We start from the raw sequence: 26,528 nt of genomic DNA, 5'->3' as shown, positions 1-26,528 counted from the left end.
ATCAAGAAACTTTTGTCAAATTTAAAATGTTTGTTTTGTCCTAACTTTTCCCAGATTTACTTATAAGTTGAAGGAGACACATTACCACAAACATTCAGATTTTAAAATACTTAATTTTGAACCTACATAAATCATCATAGCAAGAAATTAAATAAAGTCCTTATTCATTTTGAACAAGGAAGATGTCAGAGGAAAAACAAAATAAAGTTTCATATCCAGTTTGAATAGGAAGAAGCAAAAGTTTATTAAATCCTACAATCAATTGTCTTGGCCAAATATGTCAAGACATTTTTGGACAACTGAAAGTTCATTTAAAGCGTTTTTTAACTGAATTGTTTTCTTTCACGTGTATTTAGTGAGGGTAAATGACAAAAAAATTATCTAATAAATTTGTTTCACATTTTGAGTCAGATGTTACAGAAAACGAGGGATGACTTTTTTTTTTTATTAATATTGCACAAGTCATTTAATTGTACTGCGGGGGTTTGCATGACAAGGTGAAAAATCACAGGTGTGCAGACTTGCGAGGATGCAAGAAACAGATGCATGAGTTCAAACAAAGAAAGCAGAGATGGGCTCGAATGAAGTGACAAATGGGGAAAGCATTCACAGTACTGAAAATTTGGACGCAGCTCCAAATTATTTCTTCTGATAGTAAAATCTTAAACAGACTTATTATACTTATTCCCGGATTTCACTGCAATTACCTCAAGCTCTTATCTCTCACCTGCAGTCCACACATCAGCCTTGCATCCATTCAACCTGTGTTTGCACACACACTGAAAAGAAGACTGCTATTATCCCCTGAAAACCTGTGCAGTAGTAAAGATCTGGTGTCACGCTCAAGGACACGGTGGCTTTTTTTTTTTTTCTGCATGTGTGCGCACACAGACAAACACACAACAACACATGCCTGGCTGTGTCAGGGATCAAACCTTGAACCTTACGAGGCGCAGGGCAGCGGGAGCGCACAGGGCCGCGCTGCTGCCCCCTGCAGACCCGCACGGGCACATTTTATGACAGCGAACAGAAACTGCCAAATCCTTCTTTCTTCCGCTACACACACACCAACACACACACACATGCGCGCGCGCGCGCACACACACACACCAGCACACATTTAAAGACAATGCATCGGTTATTCAGTGCACAGTTACGACACATCGCAGAGCCACTGCACTTTTTCTCTCCGCTCTTATAACACACAGTCCGAGCGAGAGCAGTCAGCATCGTCTGCGTCCATGCACGGGAATAAAGCTGTAAAAACAGCAGGGTAATCTTTGGGCAAACATGGTGCATGCAAGTAAAAATTAACAACGTTTCAATTCCTTTAAGTTACGACAGAGGGAGGTTTAGGTGTGACTGTCCAGTCTTTGAGACCAAACGATTAGAATATAACCATGCGCTGTGTTGAACTGTGCAGAAACCATGTTTAAAAAAGTGTGAGTTGTTCCTCCTAAAAAGAAAAAAAAAACTTCCCCGTGTTCCCTGAGCTCTATGTTGGAAACACAACTGTGATCCAGCAGCAGCTTGCGCGTAAACGGAGCCGCTTGATCCGCCAAGTTAAGTTGATTAAAAGCTGCACATCGACTCGTTTTGCAGCCCCAACTGTCGCACAGACGTGACAACAACCGTGCACCCCAGAGCAGAGATCAGCGGGGTGATTTCCCTGCTGTCATGCACTAAGAGACCGTGCACCGTGCCCTCCGCAACGCACTGATGCCCGGCCAGTTGTCAGTGCGTGTGCGTGTGTGTGCACCGCCACTGGAAACCCGTCTCAGTCCATTTCCGACTTGCGTCGACATGCAAACCACAAACAAAGTCCGGCTTAATTAGCTGAATGTCTTCCAGCACGCAGCGCGGTCTTACCTGGAGAAAAGCGTTATCTCCCTCCCGGATCGATAATTTCTTCTTTACACCATTAACTCTCCGCCATCTTCGGCACTGTTTGTTTAAATGGGAAACACTCCCGGAGCCCTTAGCCAGGTCTGTAAGTTGAGGAGGCGCGGTGGCTTCTGGGGAAGCGAGTTCGGAAATGAGGAGCAGAGAGTTTGCTGCTGCCTGGTTCAACACGGAAACGGACTACAGACGAGACTCCACCAGACCGGAGGAGGAGGCGGAGGAGGTGACAGAAAAGGCACCGTCTGTCTGGCAGCCTACAGACGAATGTCAGCCACTGAAGAGATAACGATGCCTCGGTGTCTTATCTGTTCACCAAAAAACATATACCGAGTCTACAAATCAGCTCTCTCAAGTTTTCCTTCATTGAATTAAATTAAATCAAGTTCAATTGCATTTCTGTTGTTTGGATATATAAAGGCTGAATACAAATTACCAGAGCCAGCTCAGGTTTGTTTGAGGCCCTGAGCAGAAATTAATTTCCTCACCCATTTACAGTCTCAGCAAAAAGTTTCCCTCATATATCTTCTTTTTTTCCGTTACTCATCAAACACTGGGAATATCTGGGATATCTGGGAAAACAAATACATTTTTCATGCGTTTCTACATTTCACCAAAACTCTGTTTAACATCACTAAAAACGATTATTTATAAAAACACTGACCAAAGTGGAGATTTGAGGAAACGACGTCTTTGTGTTTGCGTCTGTACATTCGAAAGCGGAGATTTGTGGTCTGGCACATTACAGTCTGCAACAAATAATTCACCAATATATCCATAAAATTGCTTTGACATGATTCCCAGTCGATGTTGTCTTGTGTCTTATTAACTTTATACTCTAATATGGTACTTACAAGTAGTTTATCTACAGTAGGACCTAGCTTTCGACCCATTCAAATGAACTTCCTGGCGCCATGTTTAATTCCTAATAACGAGTCCTGTTTGTTTTGAAGCAATCTGATTGGCTGACGTTGGTTTTAGTTTTGCGCTACACTGCCCCCTATGAGTTTGGCATGTTTAATACAATGTGTGGGATGAAAACTTTTCTGAAACCAATTCTGGGAATACAATGTTATTATTATTATTATTATTATTTTAATGTAGCAAAGATAATTTTTATAAAGACCCAGCTATGTGTGTACAATGCCTTTCAGATGAGTTTTGGACTTTTTCTTTGGGATCATCAAGCAAATTAACCTTTCAAGCCTGGACTTTGGTCTAGCCAGATATCTGGGAAAACTAATAAATTTTTCTGTGGAACATTAGCATGGGTGGGAAAGGTCTTGGGCAAAAACCACTTGATAACGTTTGGATTGTTGCCCAGACTTTTTCATTTTGGACACTGACCTTAATTAAGGCAAGTGAAGCCTTTCGTAATCTAGATGCTTTATGTTCTTTTTGTCATGATTTCCCTGTTTCCTGCCATTATTCTTGCTGCTCCTCCATATATTTTCCTTACCTGCTGATTTGCTCTTTGCTCTCATTTGTAGCCCTGCTCCTTCTGCACTTGTTGGCATCTGATTGCTGATGGCTGTCACCTGTGCTGCTGTCTACATAAACTTTTACTTTGTACTCCCTTAGGGTGAGTTTTTCTCTTGTCAATCACTGGTCAAGTATCCTGATTTTATGCTTGACCTATTTTTTGTCTTCTAACCGTCACCGCTGACTGCTGTCTGCCTTTCCTGATCATATCTCTGCATTTTTATGGGATTCATTAAAATAAAACAGGTCTCATCTCCCTTTTCTGTTGCTGGCCTGGACTATTTACCAGACCAATAAACTCAAAGTGATCTTTAACTTCACCACGATGAAACCAGATCATCCCTGCTCATCAAGGCTTCACCACTTCCAGTTGCCAGTACATGGAGTTCCAGTTTCTGTCCAGTCCTCTGGGTGAAACAATCCCCAGTAAGTGGGCACTCTCCTTTATCTTGCCGTCTTTACTTTAAATATTCCAGCATGTCAACATTGAAGTCTCCAAGAAAGAAAGCCAAAGATCTCTGGCAGAGATGCTGCCCTGTTCCTGCTTGGACATTTTCACATTTCTTGTCAATAAAAACTGTTTTACATTCATGAGGTTGTGGTTTCTGTTTTGGGTCCACAACATCATACTTAAACACTTATTTAAATTTCAAAAAACAAATTAGACAAGGATGTTGACATCAAATGGGGAATCATAACTCCTTTTGCTCTTTCTAAAGAACACCCTCGCCTAAAACCCACCTTGATGTTTACCTCTCTGCACTGTAAATATCCGGTTATATGAGCCACATGCTTGTATTCGTTACATATGCCTCCAGTTGCTCATTGTTGCAGACAAATACTAAATGTCACTTCACATCCTGTATCCTTTACTGAACTGGTCCTGTTTCCCCGGAGGGGCTGCGACTTCTTCAGGCCATGCGTCTCTCACGGATGAGACCCATATGTGGGCTCCATATGCAAGCTGGCAGGGTCGACGACGAGCAACGGCGTCGATGCTTGGTGGCCTATGAACTGGGATGGAGAGCTCCGAAATCCGTCGCCATGGTGACACCAGACAGACAACAGCACAGATACACGGACAGATAAAAAAAAGGAAGTGACAGAGACAGAAAGGGATCCTGCTGTGTCAATAACACTGAGACTGAGCAAGAGGAGGATGCAGAGAGAGAGAAGTGAGACAAGATGATGGGATTGTGGAGTACAGTTAGGAGAAGTCTTGAAAGATGCAGGAACATGAACACAGATTAAAAGAAATCGTGTCTGTTGCCTGAAAGAGGAAAATATAAATGTGCTAAAGACGTACATGTAGGTGAAGAAATTAAAAAAGCTTGAAGTGTGGCAAGGAGAAAGAAGAAGGATACATTTGAAAAAGTAAAGTATGAATCTCGCGGTGCATCAGACGGTATAAAACACGGATAAGGAAAATTAATGTTAAAATATTTTGGACAGTGTTAAAAAAGAATAACGACATAAGATATTAGGCAACAATATACAAAGAGATATGAGAAGATGTGAAGAATAGAAGCAGAGATTTTATTCATTACTGGAAAAAATTTTGCTTTTTTTCTCAGGATTTTGACTTTAATCTTCTGAGGTCAAAAATCACAATTTTGAGAAAAAAGTCAAAAATTTTATGGTGCTGCATTAATTAGTGTCATTATAGATAGAAAATATGGAAGAGGAAATTTCCATTAAAAAAAACTAAAAAGTATTTGACTTTGGAAATTTTGTAAGTTGTGGAAATTTCCATGTTTTTTAGAAAATGTCTGAGTTTTCTTGGCACAAATTCACTCCTCTTTTTCTTCTATCTAGAGTGACCCTAATACATTTATGAGGAAAAAGTCTGAATTTCTGTTTGTTTTTTCAGTGGTGCTATTCCTCCTCTATACAAATCTCATGTAAAAATGCTGTTTTGTTATTTTCTGAATTTCCTTTAAATTCCCAAAGCGAGTTGCACCAAATACATCCAGGTGGCAAACATCATATTAAATCCATTTGCACATTTTTTTGCCATTGGGTTGCAGTTCTCCTCTGTTCAGCCACCGTACACTCAGTGAAGTTATCAAGGAGATGGAGAAGCATTGTTTTATTTTTTAATTATTCCTTTAATTAATTGAGGATTCTGGCTCCTGCCCCGTGGAGGCAGTTTTATAAACATTTAGAACAACATCTGACTGGAGGAGTTACACTCAGAAAAGTTATTCAAGCTGAGCTCTGGGTCCGGTTTGGGGTCACCTCCCAGCGGGACGGGTTCAGAAAAAAATCCTGCCAAGGGTCAGTGGCATTGTAATCAAACTCTGAACCACCTCGACTGACCCTGTGAATGCAGAGAAGCAGTAGCTCTTATCTCTGAGTCTAAGCAGCGCCGCACTAGAGGAAGAAGTATTTCACCTGCTTGTATCAGATTTGTTTTTGTTTCTGTCTCAATAAATATGTCTGAACCGTAGGTGAGGTTAGAAAAATAGGTGAGCTGCTAATCTGAGATGTTCACTGTTAGGTTGAGCTCTTTCTTCACCCCCACAGGTTTGCATTACTGCTGATCTGTCAATTATTCAATTACACCATTGCATAATTAATTAGCCAATCTTTCTATTTATTATGATGAAGTAAATTATTTGCCATCCTGCTGAACAATTTCTATCACACAACAAAGAAGAAAATGAAGTTCCTTCATCTAGAGCAGTGACTTATACAAAATCTGATCTCTTTATGTTTGATAACTATGCATTTTATTTTTTATTTCTTTACTTTTTTTGTTTCTTTTGGGTTTTATTTCACGGCGAAAAAATTTTAACAGGAACATTTTGGCAAAGATGTTTAAAAATACAAAACACCATGATGGTCTAATTCCTTCAAATGGACATTTAGCGCTCTTTGATCTAACTTTAAACTCCTGATTGCAACATTAAAATAAGGTTCTTGTGGGACATTTCTCAAATCTGTTCTTTTAGCTAATTTCACTAATAAATATTTACTGAACGGCTGAGTATTTTCAACAATAGTATCTGCTAATATTACTTGTTGGTTGATTTTCTCTTGAATTTTTCTGTCACCTCAAAAACAATGGATTTTGACAATGCTGCTATATTTAGGTGAAATATAAATATAAATAAACCCCAAAGCCCACATGCAAACTGACTAATTACATTTTCATTCCACATGCTCATTTGAGTTGAGTTTTCCCATAAAAAAAATTACATTTAGTTTTGTTACAAGGTAGATGACAGATTTACAGCCACGTGAAACATTTTGGACAATCTGTGTTTTTATCAGATATTTGGACAAATTAGTATTTAATATCTACTTTTTAACTGAACTGAAAAATAAATAACAAAAAAAGAAAATGGAAGAAAATATATCAGAAATGAACAATAAAACAGAATCTAATTTCTGGAGAGGAATAAATTAGAACACCCCAAAGCACACTGAAAAAACACAATAACTTAAGTATTTTTGGTTGAGTTTCTATTACAAATATTTTAGCACACTTAAAATTAGACAAAACTAACCTATACGGAACATTTCAAGATATAAGAATTTCATTTAAGTAAATAATTCCTTGATATCAATTAAAAAAAACTGATATGTTTTTCACAGATTATTTCACAGATTTGAAGAAAAATCAATTTTGTAAGTTTATTTATAGGCCTCCCCACAGAAATATTTCTGATCTTCTTTTCCTTATTTTGACTCCTAGTGGGGCATTTTCAAGCTGCGTTAAATTAAGTTTACATTAATCAATCATGATCTATCAAAAATTAGTCTGAAGGATTATTTCTGACACATTCCTTGGAACTTCCACATGAAAAGAAGCAACATTAGTTTTCAGGATTATTTCACGGGGGCGGGGGGAGATGAACATTTCAGAGGCGTCTAAAGCTAATCATTAATAGAACCTAAGTTTCTTATCAGCGCTTCATTTTTCTATCTTTTTTTCTTTTCTGTCAACCTTACGTTTCAGATCTTTGAACAAATTTTTGTTTTAACTTGAGTAAATACAAAATGCAGTTTTCAAATGATCATGTAAATAATAAAGGGAAAAAGATAATTCATAAAGGACATTTGAAGGGAAAGCAGTTTTGCAGTTGAAAGGTCAAATCTGATGTTTTTGTGCGCACTAGAGTTGTTAGGTCATCTGAGCAGTTAGATTTATCCTCATACATTTTCAGCCTCCAACTGACTGTAAAAAGTGCATCATTTACTGATGCTTTTAAAAACAGCTCAAAGTAAATGTTTTTCTTTGTATATTTTTAATCATTCATATTTGAGCCATTCTGCAGTTTTCTTTATTCTAATGTTTCCATTTGCTTATTTTGGATGGTTAATAGCACTATGGTCAGCTATTTCATCTTGAATTTGAAAGTAAAGTTGATTTAATCCAGTTTGTTTTCATTTCTTTGGCTGTGTTTTGTTTGGTGGAAAATATTTTATTATGGAGACGTTTTTTTTTTTTCCGTGAGAATCTAGAGGACTGCAGAGAAAGCTGCGGGAAGGTGAGAGGAACGAGGAAGCTGTTTAAAATTCGAAACAGGTAGTGACGAGCCTTCAGGAAGGAGGTGGAACATCTCCCAACATGCACAGATACACACACACACACACACACACACACACACACACACACACANGCATTCACGCTTGGATGTGTGCAGAAACATATGCAGAGCGCACCCGCAGATTTGTATGTGGAGTTAATTTGAGTGGTCAGCTGTGTGACTAAATATAGGCCTAATTATTCTCATAATGAGACAGGACATAGAGCAGGTTGGCTTTGTGCTGCTAATAAGATAAAACACAACATTTCAAAACATCAGCTTGGCCTGTAGAAAACTGTCTCCAGCCCAAGGCGTTTCTCAAGTGGCCCTCAGGTGAAAACATAACAAGCCCAAGCCTCAGATGACATTCCTGGACAGAACTTCATGCTGGGTTGTTTTCTGTTTTTATTTCTTATTTTTCTCAAATTTCATGACAAATCAGTGGTGTTTTTTTTTTTTTTTTTTAAGTAAGCTGTTTGTTATTACAATTTATTTTTAATGGTAACATGGATGAAAATATACACAGAATGAATGTAGGAGAGATAGGAAAATAATAATTGCAATATCTCAACTAATGACTAAGGTGATGTGCTCGGCTCCCATTTTAACCCATTCAAACTTAATTTCTTTTCAGCTGACCAGCCAGCTGAGTTTTACTCCAGCATGAAAATAAAGGGAAAAGAATAATAATTTTTTACAAGCAGTTCAATGCAGTCTGAGATGTTATGCTCTAAAAAAACACATAAAAATGTAAAAATTATTGTGAAATTAGAAATAAGCTTTAAAACGCTTATAGATGGTAACACCATCACTAATATATCCCAACTCCTGATGTCCTTTAGAATGGACATTCAAAAATACTTTTGAATATTTTTCAAATTAACTTCAAATTACACTGAGAGTAATTTTATTAGGCTACCATGAATTTAAACAGATATTTTAATTTCATGGTAGCCTAATAAATACAAAATAAAATAACAAACTAGTCGTTTACATTTTTACTCAACACAAGGAGAATTTAAGCCAGGAAGGGAAGCAAAGGATCAAGCTTTGAATCTATCAGTCTAAGTCCAGTGTGAGGTTTAGATAAAGGACGACGTCCTCGTAGTTGGATGTGCGATTAATTGGTCAATAAGAAACCGATCAATAGTGAGCATCGTTCAAATGCAAAATTGCAAATTTTTTATTGGCTTAAACCCAGAAATCATCAATTAATGAATCAAATTTATTTGTACAGCACAATTTAAAAGCATCACAAAAACGCACACACAAAACAATACAACGTTGTACAACACAGAGTCAACAATTGACAAGCGTCATCATTGCACATCAAAATACTGATTAATGTTTCACTGATTATGTTTCATAAACAACTCTACACAGGTGTGTTTTTAATCGAGATTTAAAGGCACGCAGAGATTTAAAGGCATGTCCCTCCCAGTGAAGTCTGGAGGGGTTCAAATTACAGACAAACTTCATTTCTGTTTGTCCCTCAGCATCCTGCAATGCAAAATCAATACAACATGATTGAGCAGTTAAAGCAAAAATAGGTGCAGTTGTTAAATTGTTGGCCTGAAAGCCTGAGGGGACCGTAAAGTTGATCTTTGTGAAGAAAAAAAAAAAAAACAGAACAGAAATGCAACGACTGAGGAAGGAAGATGGCGTCTGGGACTGTGTGTTTACCATCACAATGCACAAACTGGGTGCCAGGAGAGTTTAGGCAACAAAGAGATTGATGAGACTGTAAATTCATGTGACCCGGTGCTGTCAGCTGTCCCATTTACTGACTGAACCGTGCTGTCGTACATGTGTGTGCGCTTGTTAAGTGCTCACCTTCCAGATCCACAGCCTGTTGTTGCGCCACTTCATGCTGGTATAGAAAGAGCATAGTTAGCTCACCATAGTTAGCTTCATATAATCATGGAGTTTTAGTTCATATTTCTATATTATGTTCAAAATAATAGCAGTTCAGCACCACTTACCAGATTGTGCTTTAGTGGATATTATATTTCTTCATGACAAACATATTAGTTATGCATGTAGTAGAAAATAGAAAACCACCAGAGTTGGGACGTACATGCTGCTGATGTTTTGTAAGTTAATCATGAATTAACAGAGATGTGTTTAAAATAACTGTTTATCAAATGCTGGAGACCATGGATTAGTTTCAAAACAATGAAATAGTAAAAGAAGTAATTTTGTCCTATTCCAAAGAGGAAATGTCCTTTAAACAGGTGTATCATTAAAAAAACAACCCCAAATACCAGAAAGACAGGAGTATCTTTGTTCCTCCAACATTAGCTTTGTGTGCTATTCAGCAACAATTTAAAACAGGTTGTGACCAGCTGCATGAGAACAGCCTGAGCTGATCTGGCTTTATAAGATTTATTGTTAAACCAGATTGAAAAGGCCAATGAAAACCTCTTGGTGATCTGATTAACAAAACAGGATGGTGCATTTGCATAATCTGATCTGTTTTTATCTGCTGGCATTCAATATATATTCGTTCTGTGCCTGTTTTGGGGCACGATTGCTTTTTAAAGATGCTATTCAATAAAAATTCAAATGTTATGAGATGGCCAAGTATTGAGTTAAGATCCAAATGCTGTATGAAAATGGTTTGAACAAGTGGAAATTGAGCTCTGTTTGAGCTATTTTACACAGAAAAATGGGGAAAATTTCAGCCTCCAGAGGTTCACAAATAAATTTAAAGACTGCATTTTTTTTCCTTCTACTTCACAATTATTCAGCACATCATGTATAGAATATTTACAAAACTCATAGAACTGTGGCAGTGCTAATGTTTTTTTCCCATCACATAAATTCAGCTCTGAAAGCAGATTAACATTTAAATTAGCATTTTTAATGAGTCACTTCCAGTTATTTTGCAATAAATGAATTTTTGTACAAAAGCAGTGCTGTTTAAATTTACAATATTTAATTATTTTTTGTCTATTATTCTCCGCTCTATTGTTCTCCTTTATATCCCTTGACATTTTTTACTTTTTCACATTTTTAGTCAAATTGAAATGACAAGTTTATTGCCTTTTATTAGCATTTTATTTGATAGAACAACACTAAGTAGGGTAAGCACTGTAAAGTAACAGGAAATTGCTGGTTTTCAACATGTTTATTTTACAAATTAAAAATCTGAAAAATGTGGTGTAAATTTGAAATTAGTCCCCTCTTAACTTGAATATACTTTCCAAAGTGAAGAACATCCTTCAAAAGTCACAATTTTTAATCTTTTAACAATTATGTCAACAAATATTTTTGGAGTTATGCACTCCACAAATTTGTCTATAATTTGCTTTAAAAAATTAAGGAACCAACAAAGAAGGTGTTTTGATTATATGAGGCAATAATAATAACTTTTAGACTTGCAGGCTAAAAGCTATTTGTGGTTGAAAACTAATTCTCCATCCTGAATTCAGGATATTTCCAGTAGAAATGAGCTGAGCTGGAGTTTTACCTTCCAAACAATCTTAAATACACAACCAGAGATACAAGAATATGGTTTTGATCAAATCACAGTAATGTTCAAATGGCCCAGTCAAAGTTCAAACCTAATCACTATTTGCTGTTTTTCTTTTTTCCTTTTTTGAACAAATAAATAGAGAAAAAACTCAATTTCCAGATGTACAAAGCTGGAGGAGACGTACAGAAAAGGTTTACTGCTGTAGGTGAGTTGAAATAGATATTCATGCTTATCGTTTGAAATGTTCATTCTTAAAAATAACTGTAATTAAAAGAAAATGAAAGCCATGTTTCCTTTTTCCTGCACTGCACAAGTTTATATTAATCTACCCGATAAAACTTTGTTGCAAAGTGACATAATTTTAACCATTTCCAGGGTATGAATACTTTACAATGCACTGCAGACATGCAAACTCCAAATGGTGCAGAGCTGTATGCTACTAGTGGGACAGAGATTTTTATGTCTGTCTTTTACTTTCTTACTACAGCCTTGTTTTTATCTGAGACACTAAACATTGCCTCTTTTGCCACCTTTCTGCTTCTTATCTGTGATGTGGGAGTTTTATTTCCTGAATCCAACAAACATGGGTTTAAAAACTCTCATCGCCCAAACTCTGTTATTCAGCAAGATTCTTATCAAAGCATTGGCTTAATATCTCGTCTTTAGAAATCATTTTGGCCACTCCTCATTAATGCTCATTAGATCCTTCCAGATGTTTTCATCCCATCTCCGCCCTCCCCTTTCATCAGTCTGCACCTGCTCTACAGCACACCTCACTCACACACTTCCCCTTTTCTGCTCCCCCTTAAATGACCAGGAGGGTTCTGAGCATGTTTATGTCTTCAAGCTAGGTGGATCACCATAAATAAACCAGACTGGGAAAGCAGCTGCTGTCCAATTTTCCTATTTGGGACAATCAATGATAATAACACTGAAGTGCTACAATACTTCTGAGAGATTAAACGCTCTCTCCCTTTCTCTCCCTAGTCTCTCACACACAAGCTCCTGTCCTGCTAATTGTTGGCTATTAGTCTGCAAGTCTGGGATTACATGTCTTATTAAATACAGAATTTCAAATGAGCTTCGTTAAACAAGAAAGTACTCCCAGTTTAATGAAGCTAATTTATATGGAAATTACACATAATACTGACAATTCAGCGGGACATTTATCCTCATTGGATGGAGGGGGGTAAACGAAGAATGTCTCACTCGGTCCCTGCTTTTTCAACTTTTTTTTCCCCCTGCGTTTTGGGACCGCCTCGAGAATACTCCGTCCAGCGCTGTATGTTTGGGTTTAGGATGCAGCCATCAGCGAGCGCCCGTGCAGTGATGGAGAGCATGTTAGTGAACTCCTGTCCTTGCGCTAACCCTGCAGAGCTTCGGCCTGCCTCTCTGGTTCCCTCTGATCCATCAAGCTGTCTGATCGGCTGGAGAAAAGCCATTAGTCTGAAACAACACAATGCATGGGCTGGGAGCTGCAGGTGTCTCTTGTCTGTGCTGTGATTCTTCTTCAGCCTTCATGGATGTCAGATTTCCAATGCTCCAGCTGTCAAAAAAAACAGGAATGCGTAGATGTTCTGCCTGAAAAACAGGACTATATCCAGATTAAGATATTTTTCAGACAATTGTTGGTGCTTCTTTGGCCCTTCTGTATGTGTGAGGGCGATGTGCAAAATATTTCTTCATAAAACAATGTTTCTGTCTTTCTGCCACTGAGTACTGATTTATTAATGCAGGTTTGTTTGCAGCCATGCCCTCAGACTGCCTCTGTCCCTCGGGCAAGCAGCTCCGCGTTGCCCCCTGGTGGTATTTAGGTAAAACAAACAGACGGAAGTCCACTTTTCCTTCTCAATTACTGACCTTTTAAACCCATCCCACATACTAGGCAAAGGTCAACACATCCTGGAATACAGCTGCATAAAAAATATATTTCAGCACATCTACTGAAAATGTGAAACTTGTAAATACAACCATATTTTACATACTAAAATATTAAAACACAAAATCTTACCAAGATTGTGTATAAGGTGTAGTGTCTAGTACCCATGAAATAAAAAACAAAACAAAACTAACTTACAAATACCTTTTCAAAACATATTCAAGCTTGGTTTACATCAATAATTTCTTAATATTGATTTAAAATGACTAGTTATTTCACCTATAACATGGGAAACGTGTCTTGTAAGTGACGTAATCTGCCACTCAAACTAGTACATCTTAAACTATTAGGGAATTATTTACTTAAAATAATCTCCGCTGACTTACTGAAAAGTTATGGGTAAGTTAGTTTTGCCTTATTTCATGTGTTCCAAGATATTTGCACTAGAAACTAGAACAAAAATACTTGGTAAAATGTTGTTTTTGCAGTGTTGAAGATAAATATCTGGTCATTTTGGCTTAGTTAATAAAAACCAAACATTTAGCTACTCTGAAAACAAAAACCCTGCGTAAAATGAATAAATGAGAAATTTCATTATGTAAATTAAGCCCCGCAAAGTCATGAGGAAGATTGCTAACTTGACAGCCGTCCAACAAAGAGGTCACAGAAGGTCATTGCAAAAGCAGCAGGTGTTCCCAGAGGAACAAATCAAAATGTATTAAAGGGACAATTGAGTGGAAGAAAAAAAAGTACACAAGTGACAAGGGATAACTGCAGTTTGAGGAGGACTGGGAAACAAAGTCTTTTTGATACTTTGGGAAAGAACCAGTAATGAAATGACATATTCACAAGTTATTTAGGATACAGTGGGACGTTCTGCAGTCAGTAATAATTTAAGGCGGGGTGTCATTATGCTGGACTTGGTCCAATTAACCTCATACTTCCATCTGTTCACAACTTCATAAAAGTGCTGATTTCATTTTCCAGCAGGACTTGGCGCCAACCAGTGTTTCCAAAGGTACCAACGCCTTTTGGTTGATTTCCAAGCAAAATCACCAGACTCAACAATGAAGATGAGCTGAAGTCCACTTTCAGAGCAAGCTGGGGTTTAGCAACAGAGTTATTACATCAATGCCACACTATATTAATGTATGCAAAAGGAACCCAAACCAATCTGAATGCATATGCTACAGTATGCATGCACGCATACTGTAGCACTTTGAATTGGCTTGTTGCTGAAAATGTGCTATATAAATAAAATTACCTTGCCTTACCTTACGCTTTTTGGTAGGGCGAAAAAATATTTTTTTCTTTTTATGCCAAGATTCACATTTTAAAATTTTACATAAAAATTTGCAGGAATAAACACTTTAAACATATCAAACTGTGTAACTCAAACAGCAAAAATATATGTACTTTTCAAATGTTTTCTAGTTTATCAAAGTGAACCTGTAAATAACAGAGGGCTTCACAGCAAATGCACCAAGAGTGTCTGCTGCATAAAATATATTTTCCTCAATGGTCCATTTTAAAAACATGATTGTTCGCAGCCATCATAATTTTCTGTGCACTTTGTGTGTTCTTCCATCAAGTTTCCATGGAGACCGATGAAGAGATCAGACAAAATTATGCTAAAACATACGTTCAAGTTTTGGATAGTGAACAAAAGCTTTATTCAAACATGAAATAAAAAAGTGACAGAAAAAAAACAAACAAATGAGCAACAATTTGCATAAATATATATTTATATCTATCTATATATATTTTCAGAGAAGGTCAGATGTGACATATTTCAAAAGGAAAATCTACAAAAACATTATAAAGAAGCTGCAAATAAAAAAAAAATCAGGTACAATTAGGTACAGTTCAGAAAGTACGATAAATGTGCCTCTTTAATGTTTAGAGATTTGTTTTTATATCAGGAGTGTTGAGGACTGAGAGGCTCCACATAAATTTATTTCCTTGCTGCTTTCTGTTTCAGTTTTCAGCAATCATAAAAATGCAGTCCAGTTTGTATTTCACCAATAGCAGTTTTGCTGTGCATGATGCACACAATGCAAAAAGAAACAAAAACAATAAACAAGAATTATTCTGCTTAGATTAAACTTAATGTTTTGTGTCAGAGTGAGGGTTTTACATTTTCACAGGGAAAACTCCACATACTAAACTCCTGCTCCAAAAAAACAAAACGCCTCATTGCAACTATTAAAAACGTGTAGTAGTGAAAGCTGCAATGTACATCTGCAGCTTAGTGTTATACAACAGAGTACAACTTGCTCTAATAAGGCCATGATTTTACATAAACCAATAGGTTATATAAAGTTTACACTCATACTACAATGTGTATACACTTAACAATTCAGCAAGCGTCATTCTATTTAAAAATAATATCCCAAACAACTCATAACATGGATGCAAAACAAATATTCACACGTGTATACTAAACAGTCAATTTGAACAGTTTTCCTCCCCTTATAAAAATAGCTTAAAAATCTGACACATAATTTAGTACAGTGTACGTTTCTCTCTTTTTTATATATATATATACATTTTGCTTCTAAAATAGTTTAATAAGAGGCTGGTATTTTACTCCACTGCTCTTCCTTTTCTCCCTTGACAATGCCACACAAATGTTACACAAATTGCTCTTAAAGGCAACCAAAACCCCCACGTTGCTAAAGCCTGGATCCTCGTGTTCGTCCTTGTACGCCATTTTCGGGAATCAAAGTAAACCAAGGTTTTTAAAAAAATCAGTTTCAAAACCACACAAGTTTCCATCTTACTCTTCCTAAGATTTAAAGACCTTTCATTAAGATGCCAGATGAATGTCTGGAGTTACTGGAGTTTTCAGTGATTGTTTCCAGTTTTACTTTGCTTTAGTTAGCCATTTGTAGTTTTTCAGCCATGGTGGGGAAACTACAGTTGGTTTGCTACTGGAGCAAAGACCTTGACGAATTTACCATCTCGTTATACTCCATATGCTACGAGTGTTTATCCCATATTTTCACATAGGTTAGTGTAAAATTAAAATAAATACGATAGATAACATAAACATACCTAATAATTAGGTAATTTTAACAAAAATTGTTTCAACCCTTTGCGTCCTAAAAAACCCATTAACACCCAGAATAACTATGATGAAATTTGAGATTTTTGTTGAAAAAAAAAAAAAAGTAAGTCGTCTGGGAGGATGTGACAATTAGAGGATGTAGCCAATTACATGCTGCTTAAAGCAGTTTAAAATAAAAAAAAAAGAAAATTAATCTGTTTAAAAATAAATAGCTTTATTTCTTTTTATTAACACATATATATAAATGTGTTAACTGAAATCTAAAATACAGCTGACAAAATTATGAAGTTGTGATCAAAATCAAATTTACTAGTCAGAATATTGACAAGCTAATTCAAACCTGCTGAAAAAAATTATTATAAAAATTATGATAATCTCAATAACAACAGTCAATTTGGTCAAAGCTTCAGGCTTTATCAGATTTTAATACACATGTTTGCAAATCCAGAAGCTTTAAAGTTCTGTAAAACAACACAGAAATTATTAATTAGATCTCTTTAACTTTATGGATGCTTTAGTTTCTACTGTTCTTCCAATTCTCCCATTTCTGATTAGCGACAATTATTTTGTCACAACCAGTGACTGTCGGTCATTGACAACACAGCTGACCAAGAAAGCTATGTGACTAACAAAAAATAAGCAATTTTATCATTTTTTCTGACTCAACATAATGGTGTTGAGTTGGTGTTGTTGTTGTTTTCTGGTGCAGTTAGCTACATGCTAAGCTACTAGCATCTTTACGCTTTGTTTCGAAATGACTTGCCCCAACATTTCGTTGGGTTTCCTGCGAATTGTTAAAAGATAAACTTAGAAAAACTTTTTCTCCTGCTTCAGAAATATTGTTTTTGGAGTTGTAAATCGTAATGCCATTGTTCTCCGTTGTGAGCAGAAAACCACTGGGTGGAAAAGGCTTCAAAGCTAAACAGAAATTTCAGGTTTGATCAACAAATAACTTCATGCAAACTTTTCTTCAAGTGTTGTGAACTAAATAGGCCATAATTTAAAAAAATGGCATGGAAATCAAACAGTGTAACTGCAGACAGTATATCAACACTAGATATCAATATGTATGTCATATTAAGGACTCAAAAAGTTAATTATTAAAAAAAATTGGGGACTGGGACATCCCCAATTATAGATGTAATATATTATTGTACAATTGGTAGGAATAATTGTTGCTTTTGTTTTTAAAATAAGAGCCTATAGAGCATGTTTAACATTTGTGTGTTAATATTTTGAAACCATGGAATATTTAGGGCTGTTATAACCAATCAATCTTAGTCTCTACTCTGTTAGCAGCCATTTAGTTCAGACTTTCCTGGTAAGGGACATCTTGTGCACAGAAACCTCATCTATGATCATAAAGGGTGCATGGGCAATGCCAGGATCATTGAAAAGGCGAGGCAGGGAGACAAGAGCATGCCCCAAGTGGCAGGGCAGACACATTAAACACAGAAGCATTTAGTATCGCACCAACCAAAGAAACAAAACAAACAAAAACAAAACACAAGTATCCACAATTCAGTGTTTTTACACACAGAAGCATTTTGGGAGCCTTAGGCAGGTCATACCAGAACAGATAAAAAGTATAATATCAGTGGTGAACAGAAAAAAATAATAAAAATATCCAACAACAGGCAGGAGTCATTGAACAGATTGTCACTTATCCATGCTCCGCACACAGGCATGTTTTTTTTTTCCTTTAAACAAGACAAGCAATAAACCATCATTCCCAGCTATAATTTACGAGCTAAACAACACTGTACACGCACGAGAACAAGTGCACACGCATACAAAACACAGTCCCTCACAAACACACCTCCCATTGAACCATGGGACGCAAGTTATGGTGTGAGCGGTAAATAGCTTGTCCCCTGATACCAAAGGGTTGCAAAAAAACGCAAACAGAAGGAGTGATATAAACCCTCAGCATTTGTAAGGACACTTGAAGAAAGATTGTTTTGTTTGGATTGAGTAAATGCAGTTGCTATGTACCACTGTGTTTGCTGGTTATAGCTTTTAAAAGCATATAAAATAATAACTCTGTTGTTTATGACAAAAATAAATAACTGAAACATCTTGCAGCAGTTGTTAAAAAAGGTCACTTAATGTTTGTGTGTTTGTAGTAGTATGTAAAAGATGCAAACTCAACAGCACAAGGAACTAGCCGTAAAAGCCTTTAGCCTGAAACCATCATGCATTGCCATAGAAAAGACCAAAATGCATCCTCAGCAAACATAATTTCCATCATGCCGATATAAAGATTTAACTGTATACAAACAGTACAGCATCACAAGTCAGATTACGGATTACTCTCGGTGAGTCTCCCATCCCGGACGAACCCCCAATCCAGGTTTGAATACCAGAGTAGTGACTGAAACATTTAAGTGCCTCAATCCTGAAACATGTCGGACTTCAATGGCAGAGGCCGTCAGATAATGGCAGTAAATGTTCTGAGAGTTCAGCACAGGCTTTGTTGTTCACAAATATTTGCCTCTCGCATTTCATTTTGCATCTTTTCCTGGAGAACAGCAGAATGTTTAACGACAAGGCCAACACTTAAAATGACACCCTGTGCTGTCAATCTGTGCACTGAACACTTTATGTTCCCCTGAAGTCAAGTATTGGCTTTGCAAGGAATTATGAAGGGATTCCATCTGAAGAAGTACTCCGTTTTTAAATTTTTTCCAAGGAGTGATCGCTGTTTTACACAAAAAGGACACTTCAAATATCTAAATCCATCATGTTAAAGCGTCAAAACCAGCAGGCAACATCCCCATTCAGCAAACCCGAATGAACAATGAACACTTGCAGCTCACAGTAACACTGAAATTTTCAGAAAGGGGGGTTTTTCCAACCCCAAAGGGGGATTCTTAGTGCACAAAATTGTTTCGTTTTCCCCAAAAGAGCAGCAGATGCATTTTTAGATTTTATAAGAAACAATGTTTCTTCTGACCAAACTTTTCTAAGAACTCTTGGAGAACCTATAGTTATAGGAACCCCCCCATACAGCAAAGTAATAAGAAACGCAACTTTTTTTTTTTTTTGCTTGCATTTGCACTGCCAGGAAAAAAAAAATGCAGTGATTGCATAGCAGTTGCCAGGCGATCATTGTGGCAATGTCAGTTATGCTTCCAACATTCACCAAAATAAAGCCACGACAAAACCAGAGCCGGGTCTCTGTGTGAAAAAACAACAACAACAAAAAAAACACCAGTTTTCTGAAATTGCTGGTCATTTCTCCATTTTGGCCAAACCAGACTTTTTTTTGGGTGTGTTTGAGAAGTTCCCGTTAGAGGATTTATGAGAATATTCAATTGTTTTAGTGAGTAGAGAATTTTTCCTGGATCTTCCATGACAAACATGGTTCCGGTTTTTGTAAAGTTGCCTGAAACTTAAATTGTACGATGTCATTCAGTGATTTTTTTTTACATCTTGAACATGACTGAGACTTTGAATTGACCTCTCATACCAGGTCAACTTGACCAAGTTGAGCCAAGTTGACCTGTTATGAGAACATTCACAATTCAGATTATTTTTGAAGATCCATCATTTGCGAGCTCCACCAGACATTTTTTCCTTTTTGGACCGCCAACAAAGATAAGAACTGTAATGTTACTGGCCCATGTCAAAGTGAAGAGAGACAGATTTCCAGAAAGAACTGGAAATCTTCTTGTCCCCAGTGAAAAAAATCTGATTAAGATATAAGAACCTGAAAAAATAAATCTGTTAAATAAGTAGTTTCCTAAACTAAATAAAAACATCGTTCTTTTAAATTCAAGGTAGAACCAAGTCACATCACATTGAGTGGTTGATAAATATTAGCCTGAATGATTAATTACAAAGTAGCACAATTTCATATGGTGCCAATTTGTCCTCAAAATATTGGTATCGTTAAACTCTGCCATGAATGAACATTTAGATATGCTAAATACTTTATGATTATTAAATAAGCAATACAAGATTAAATAGAAAATTTTAACTCTTCCTTTATAACACATAAAAAGAATGTGTGATTCGGGACTGATGTCTGTTTACACATTATAAACCATGTCAGGACAGAACTGATGTTGCACCACTTTCTAAAGGGAATGTCGTGTTTCCTGGACATAATATTACCCTCTACCTCATAACTGAGGTGGGTGGAGAAGAAATGGGCGTGAGAATTGATGAAGCAGTGAACTGGCCTGGAGCATCTTTAAAAAACCCTGGAAGCTTAAGGTTTCTAAACTTCTATCTAAATTAAATACTTAAAATGTTGAGACAATTTTTACCACTTGCTTCTCTACCTGATCTTGAATTTTTTTTCTGCAATTCTGAATTTCCTGCATATTTTATTTTGAAATCCTCTCAGTTAACTTGTGTTTCGCTTCATTTTGGTGAATGTTCTCAAATCTGTTGTGTACAGTTTGAGTGCATTTCTAAAAACCAGACAATAACTAAGTGAACAACTGACTCTACCAATCTATATGCAACCGGGCCCCGATTGCAGATGGAGGGCTAATATCCTGAAGCAGGATCTTAAAAACACTCGTTAAAAGCAGCTCTGCAAGAAGGCCGTGGTACCTGCAGCGCAAATATAAACAAAGAGAGGAATCCGCCTTAAGCTGTTATGAGAACTATTAAAAAGGTTCCTGCAGCCTGAAACCACCTGTAATCATTGTCAGAAATTATTTTCTCATCTCTCCAAGCTTGTCCAATTTTATGAAGCTTTGGCTTTTCTTGCTCGTGGTGACATTTTATCTTCAGACTTGACAACTCCATTGGCAGCTCCTCCTAGCAAGACGAGTTGAGTGGAGAATTAGTAATTATAGCAGGTAAGCTGAGCAAGCAGCAAGCAGGAAACGCTGCGTCTGTGCAGACTTACCCTTGGTAGTTTCTCTTTTATGAGGCTTGCTCTTTGGGCTCACTGTCTTCTTCTTTGATGCTTGGTTCTGGCTGTGCTCTCTCCACTTTTTTAACTGGAAATTAATGAACTTCCACATCATCCAGGCCTGCGTCAGACAGATGGCTGCAAGGCAGGTCATCCTGTGAGGATACAGTTTACTTTATTTCACTCCCATCTGGATGTTTGCTGAGTATACACTGAAGCACTGAGAGCTTTTTCTTGGCCATACCTGATGGTGAGCACGTTAAAGTTGCCTTCTGCCAAGGAAAAACCGTGGTTTTCCGTACGGGGCAAACCAAAGCCAAATGTCAGCACTGACAGTGTGAGGGTGAGGAGGCGGGCAATGACAAAAAGCAGCGCCCACAGGGTGAAGCTGGAACATTAAGTAAATGGTGCTGTTAAATACCATTACCCCATATTAAAAAAAAAAAAACTGAATGAGAATAAAACAAATACCCTTTTTGCTTGTTCTCGTCACTGAAGTAGAAAAGGCGTGAAGCGTGGAACAAAAGTTCGACCAGGTAGTGAGGGACCAGCAGCACCAGGCCCAGTCGGTGGAGGCTGAAAAACAAACGGGGACGGCGGTGAAGACTCAGCTGAAGACGGAAAACTCAACTTCGGGGTTCCAACACATTTTTTAAGATCAAGTTTCACACTTTTCTGTACTTGAATTTTTCTGGTACATTTTTAAGATACCGATACAAAAGTTAAATAAGACCCTTTTACTGGAGTCCTGCTTTGAATAAAACCTGAGGATGAAGGGGTGAACAGATGGATAATGGTCAAATTAAAGATGGACTGGATGGACAGATGTGTTGGAAGCAGAGGTTTTCAACTCCTGTCCTCAAAAGCTGGAGCTGGATGAGTCTCTGGTTCATCGATAGATGGACGGAAAAAGAGATAGAAAGTTCAAGATATGGATAATTTGATAATGAATGGACAGATGATTGGCACACGGAGTTTCAAAGGAGTAGATGGATGTTTTGATGGATGGATAAACAGAAAAGGAAAGCTGATTATTAAACAAATTCAATTTTAGTCCTTACTCCAAAATTTTGTGATGATTCTGATGATAACAATGGAAAAACGTAAGGTTTGTTGCTTAGCTTTTAAGTACTGCCAAATAAATAAACTCGGCTTAATTGGGAAGATGGACAGATGGATGGACACGTGAATGAACGAATGAACAGGAGGGCAAATCGGTAAAAGGACAAATGGTTGAATGGTCAAACTGCTGGATGAACAAATCAATAGATTGTTCAGTGGAAGGTTGATTGAACTGACGGACGAATGGATACCCTGTCAACTAAAGTGAAGCATTAAAATGCACCACCTTCTATAAGCAGCAACTACAGACCAAGCCTGTGGGCTCGACAGCATCCCTGCATCTGAGATCAATAATGCTGAAGGAAAGAAGATGAGCAAACGGTGAGGTCTGAGGTCAAAAAGCTTGTAGAAAGCTTCTGGTGTTGAAATCCTCAGGCCAGGAAAAGGTGGCTGACCTGACTTTAAAAATGAAGACGAACGTAATATGACTGCATGTACGGAGAAAAGGTTTACTGCAGTAACGGAGCAACTATTACAACTTCACAAGTAATTAATTACTGAGAGCAGATTAGTGTCAGCCAGCAGTCTTGTTGTCCGGATGTTAAAAACTTTCAAACTACCCCTTTAGAAGCTTCTTAGAGATCATAGGATTGATTTAATGAAGATATTCATCTTTTTGTAAAAATCTTAAAGAAAATAATTACCCCTCTGACTTACTTTAAGATGTAGGCACCAGAGATGTGGACAACGTAAAGGCAAATGTAATAAAGCTGGCGGGGGATGTCCTCCTATGGAAATGAAACAGATAAGGAGAGATACTGTTAGTATTAGAAGGATTTCACATAAGCATAAAGGTAGGTAAACACAGCTAAGCTGGAAGTAAAAGCAAAATTGAGTTTGTGCGATTTTTTTAAATTTTTGTCAAAAGATTGTTTTAATTAACCAAGTGGCAAAATTACATTTAGCTTTAAGGCTTTATGGGATAGCCACATCTAAGCAATATGATTGGGTAATTAAAACATTTAAAAATAAAACCAAAACATTTACAACTTACTTTGATATATTACACGATTAAAAGCGAAAAAAAAGCAAAAAGATCAATCTAAACAAACCTGATAAAAGTAATATTTTTATTATTATGTAATGATGAAATGCTGTTATTAAAAATAAATAAATAAATAAATAAATAAATAAATCAATAAATAAATAAATAAAAAAAACAAGCACAGGCCAAACTCACCTTTCGTACTTTTTGAAAGTACAGCTCAGGGAGTGCATGGAGCCAATAGGCAATTTGGCAAATGTAGAAGAATTTAACCTGAAAACTAAAGAGAAAATAGGTTGAGCAATAAACAAGAAGAGACTAAGACATGCTAGTTTTATTTTATACATGAATCTTGGAAGTATCTACGATTCAGAGAAATGCAGAGACAAACTTAGAGATGAATAAGCAAATTTTAAATACTAAAAAAAAAAAATAACGGAACACTTTGTTTAACAAAAGGAAAAACACTGAAAGAAAGCAATTTCAAACTGTGCTTCATCAGAGAATTTAATTAACTTGCAGATAAACTTTTAACATCATTCCACAGTGTGACCTTGTACCACACAGCTCTCAAAGGCATCTTTACTTACACCATGCTAGTGTGTGGGTACCCCTCCCATAAGAAAGTGGGATTTGTCGCAAACTCCTCCTGTCAAAGTAAAAAGTTAAACCCCCATAAACATGAAGCCTCGAACGACATGCAATAATGTTTTTGTGACTCGTGAGCCTTGTACCGCTGTTAGGATGCTGCAGCCCCAGATAAAGGAGAACAGGTAGAATGCTGCTAGCTGGCCAGACTCATTAAACTTGCTGTGTTTGGTCTTCGACAGGTGCAACCTCCTGTTAATTTTCTGAAATGGAGAATAAACACACAATACGAACACAATTACACAGAGTGCAGATCATTATAGGGCTGTGGGAAGTAGCCATGAGGGAACAGTGCATGGAAAGTTCAAGAGAAATTCAACTGGAAACAATAAACTAACAGCTTCTAGTGGTGACCTGGTTAAAATGAACATTTCCATAATAAATAATTGCTCCTGGCAGACTTTGTGAGCAACATGTACACCCTTTCTTCAAAAGTAAAAATAAACAAAGATGACTATAATAGCAAAGTTTTGAGCTTCATTTGTTTCAAGCCGAGTAGATTCACTTGAATTTGCATTAGTCCACGTAGCCAAAAGCATGGTTCCTTAATAAGAAAATAAGATAAGCCTGAAGCTTCTCTACTGCAGGTAATAAAATGTCTGCTAAGGACTTTACAAAACCCAGCTTAAAAACCCCCCAATGAAACCTACAGTGTCATTAGTTCTTTTGCTTTTCATTAATTTGAATAATGCATGATATTTAAAATGTAATATTCTGTAGTTTCTTTTGCCTCTTTTTGAAACAACTGCATTTGTTATAGTAGAAGCACAAATTAACAAGGAAAAAAAAAAAAGCAAAAGCTACCTGAGGACATTTTTCTTTCTGATAAAAAAACAAACAAACATGTTTTTCAGAACAAGAGCAGTGTAACCAAAATTAATAACAATGGTGTGACATTAAAAAACAATCTTAAACCATTCCATTGAAAACAAAGTACAATGCATATTTCTGTGAGGCACAAACAAATAGCAAAATCCAGTCACAAAGCTCATGAATCGGCCCTTTGAAGTGAAGTGTGTTGAGAAGGTTTTTTCAAAAAGGAGCTGGATTACTGCAGTGTGAACAGGTTCATCTGATGGCCGTTTTAATAGATACACAGAAAACAGTCTTATGAAGAGAGAAGGTACGCTTTAAAGCATGGTCCATTTTTTTCTATTATAATATTTGAATTAAAAAAATATCCTACTACCACTGTTTAGAGAAGCAGACATGGAATAAGAACGAGCATCCTCTCTGTCGCTCTGCATTAGATCATAAACAGAAAGAGGCACTGAGGTCGATCAATTACAAACAGCACTCCAAAATAAAGTCTGCCATGCTTTGATCATTTTGGATAAAGGGAAAAGAAGAAAAAATAGGTGAATAAAGCTTCTATCAGTCCTTACGAGTTACTTAAAAATATAAATATATGTGACGTGGAAAGCTTTTTCCTCAGGCATAAACAATTAATGAGAAAAGTGTCGTCTAACTGTACTCACATCGAGAATATATTCTTGAATCAAGGCGTGAAGGATGACTGCTATGAGCAGGTAGAAAAACACTGTAGCCACATCTTTAGGGCCGTACTGGTAAAGGTTTACTGGCTCGCTTTTCTCATCTGCAGAGAGAAGGAAAGTCGATTATTAAAAATAACCTAAACATATGAGAATTAAAGCGGAATTAAGAAACGGGAACGAGCAGGAATGCAGCAAACAATCTTACCGAGAACTTGAGTTACATTGTACTGGACTGTGATGAACATGATGGCAAACTTTGCCGTGACCTGGAGTGATAAGAAATAATCGGAATTAGTTTTATCGCTTCAGTTTTCATGGCTGATGCTTTTTAAGATCCCTTTGTGCTCTACTTTGCTTCCTTGGGTACAAACCAAATACTTTTCTTTTTTTTTTAAAGATTGCCATGTATCATTAAATGTATCCATATTTTTTCAAACGTTTTTTTTCCCCCCTATGAAAGCAAATTGGCACCATGACAGATTTAGATCACTATAATTAGACACGATACTGTGTAGCTGCTTTAATAAAATCCTCCACTGATGTTCCCTGAACACAAAGTGCTCTATTTGCTTTGAAAGTCAACAGTAACATCAGTTCTCACTAAACATAAATATTCAACAGTTTTCTGAGCTTTTAGCTTAAGTGTGGGTTTTAGTTACTGAAGTCACTTTTAAGAAAAAAAGAAGCTTTCCTTATAATCCCATATATGCAAACTGGAATTTTTGATAATAAAAATAATAGCAAAACCTAAATGGCAGACAATGAAATAAAAACACTTTTCTTATCTTTCCACAATCTTAGCTCCTTAAATTTCAGCTTTGGTGATGGAAAAACAAACACAGAAAGGCTTATATGTACCCCATCTATATGTGCAACGTGGATATTTTTCTTTGGGGAATTAACCAGCCTGGAAGGAAGCCTAATTCTGATCATTTTAGGGGTTTTGTGTGTTTAAAGTCACTCAAAATTCATCAAACTTATTTTCTTCTCTGTCCCATTTCCACCCATCCCAATTACTCAAATTAGTAGATTAACTGCATATGCATATGCATATATATATA

The 26,528-nt window shown here is 36.8% G+C and overlaps 2 protein-coding genes and 2 long non-coding RNA genes across 6 annotated transcripts in view; 1 reads left to right on the top strand and 3 right to left on the bottom strand.

Moving 5' to 3' along the window:
* The window catches only part of LOC103147801 (nuclear receptor coactivator 3-like), a 69,932-nt gene extending 67,844 nt beyond the window's left edge, over positions 1-2,088 (bottom strand). Inside the window, exon 1 of one of the 3 annotated variants that reach the window (XM_016678774.1) lies at positions 1,870-2,088. The gene's annotated coding sequence lies outside the window, so the exon portion shown is untranslated. The remainder of the gene's footprint in view (positions 1-1,869) is intronic. The other 2 variants (XM_016678775.1, XM_016678772.1) reach the window with 2 other exon arrangements.
* Positions 540-25,442, top strand: LOC107837932 (uncharacterized). The gene is made up of 3 exons (XR_001663981.1): positions 540-550; positions 3,752-3,757; positions 24,927-25,442. It is a non-coding gene; the product is annotated as an uncharacterized LOC107837932 (long non-coding RNA).
* On the bottom strand, positions 2,429-2,830 carry LOC107837931 (uncharacterized). The gene is made up of 3 exons (XR_001663980.1): positions 2,754-2,830; positions 2,564-2,648; positions 2,429-2,471 (listed from the first exon to the last, which is right to left on the bottom strand). It is a non-coding gene; the product is annotated as an uncharacterized LOC107837931 (long non-coding RNA).
* The window catches only part of LOC103147800 (translocating chain-associated membrane protein 1-like 1), a 12,046-nt gene continuing 1,215 nt past the window's right edge, over positions 15,698-26,528 (bottom strand). Inside the window, exons 2-11 of the mRNA XM_007566320.2 lie at positions 25,673-25,733; positions 25,450-25,568; positions 24,058-24,174; positions 23,914-23,972; positions 23,519-23,603; positions 22,996-23,066; positions 21,688-21,792; positions 21,461-21,604; positions 21,211-21,371; positions 15,698-21,119 (exon numbers count right to left, since the gene is read on the bottom strand). Of these exons, the coding sequence (XP_007566382.1) occupies positions 21,046-21,119; positions 21,211-21,371; positions 21,461-21,604; positions 21,688-21,792; positions 22,996-23,066; positions 23,519-23,603; positions 23,914-23,972; positions 24,058-24,174; positions 25,450-25,568; positions 25,673-25,733 (996 nt within the window). The 3' untranslated portion in view covers positions 15,698-21,045. The remainder of the gene's footprint in view (positions 21,120-21,210; positions 21,372-21,460; positions 21,605-21,687; positions 21,793-22,995; positions 23,067-23,518; positions 23,604-23,913; positions 23,973-24,057; positions 24,175-25,449; positions 25,569-25,672; positions 25,734-26,528) is intronic.

Source organism: Poecilia formosa, unplaced genomic scaffold (genome assembly GCF_000485575.1).
Source record: "Poecilia formosa unplaced genomic scaffold, Poecilia_formosa-5.1.2 Scaffold190, whole genome shotgun sequence".
NCBI classification, from domain to species: domain Eukaryota; kingdom Metazoa; phylum Chordata; class Actinopteri; order Cyprinodontiformes; family Poeciliidae; genus Poecilia; species Poecilia formosa.
The sequence above is the reverse complement of the archived record's forward strand: the minus strand, read 5'-3'. Positions and strand labels throughout refer to the sequence as shown.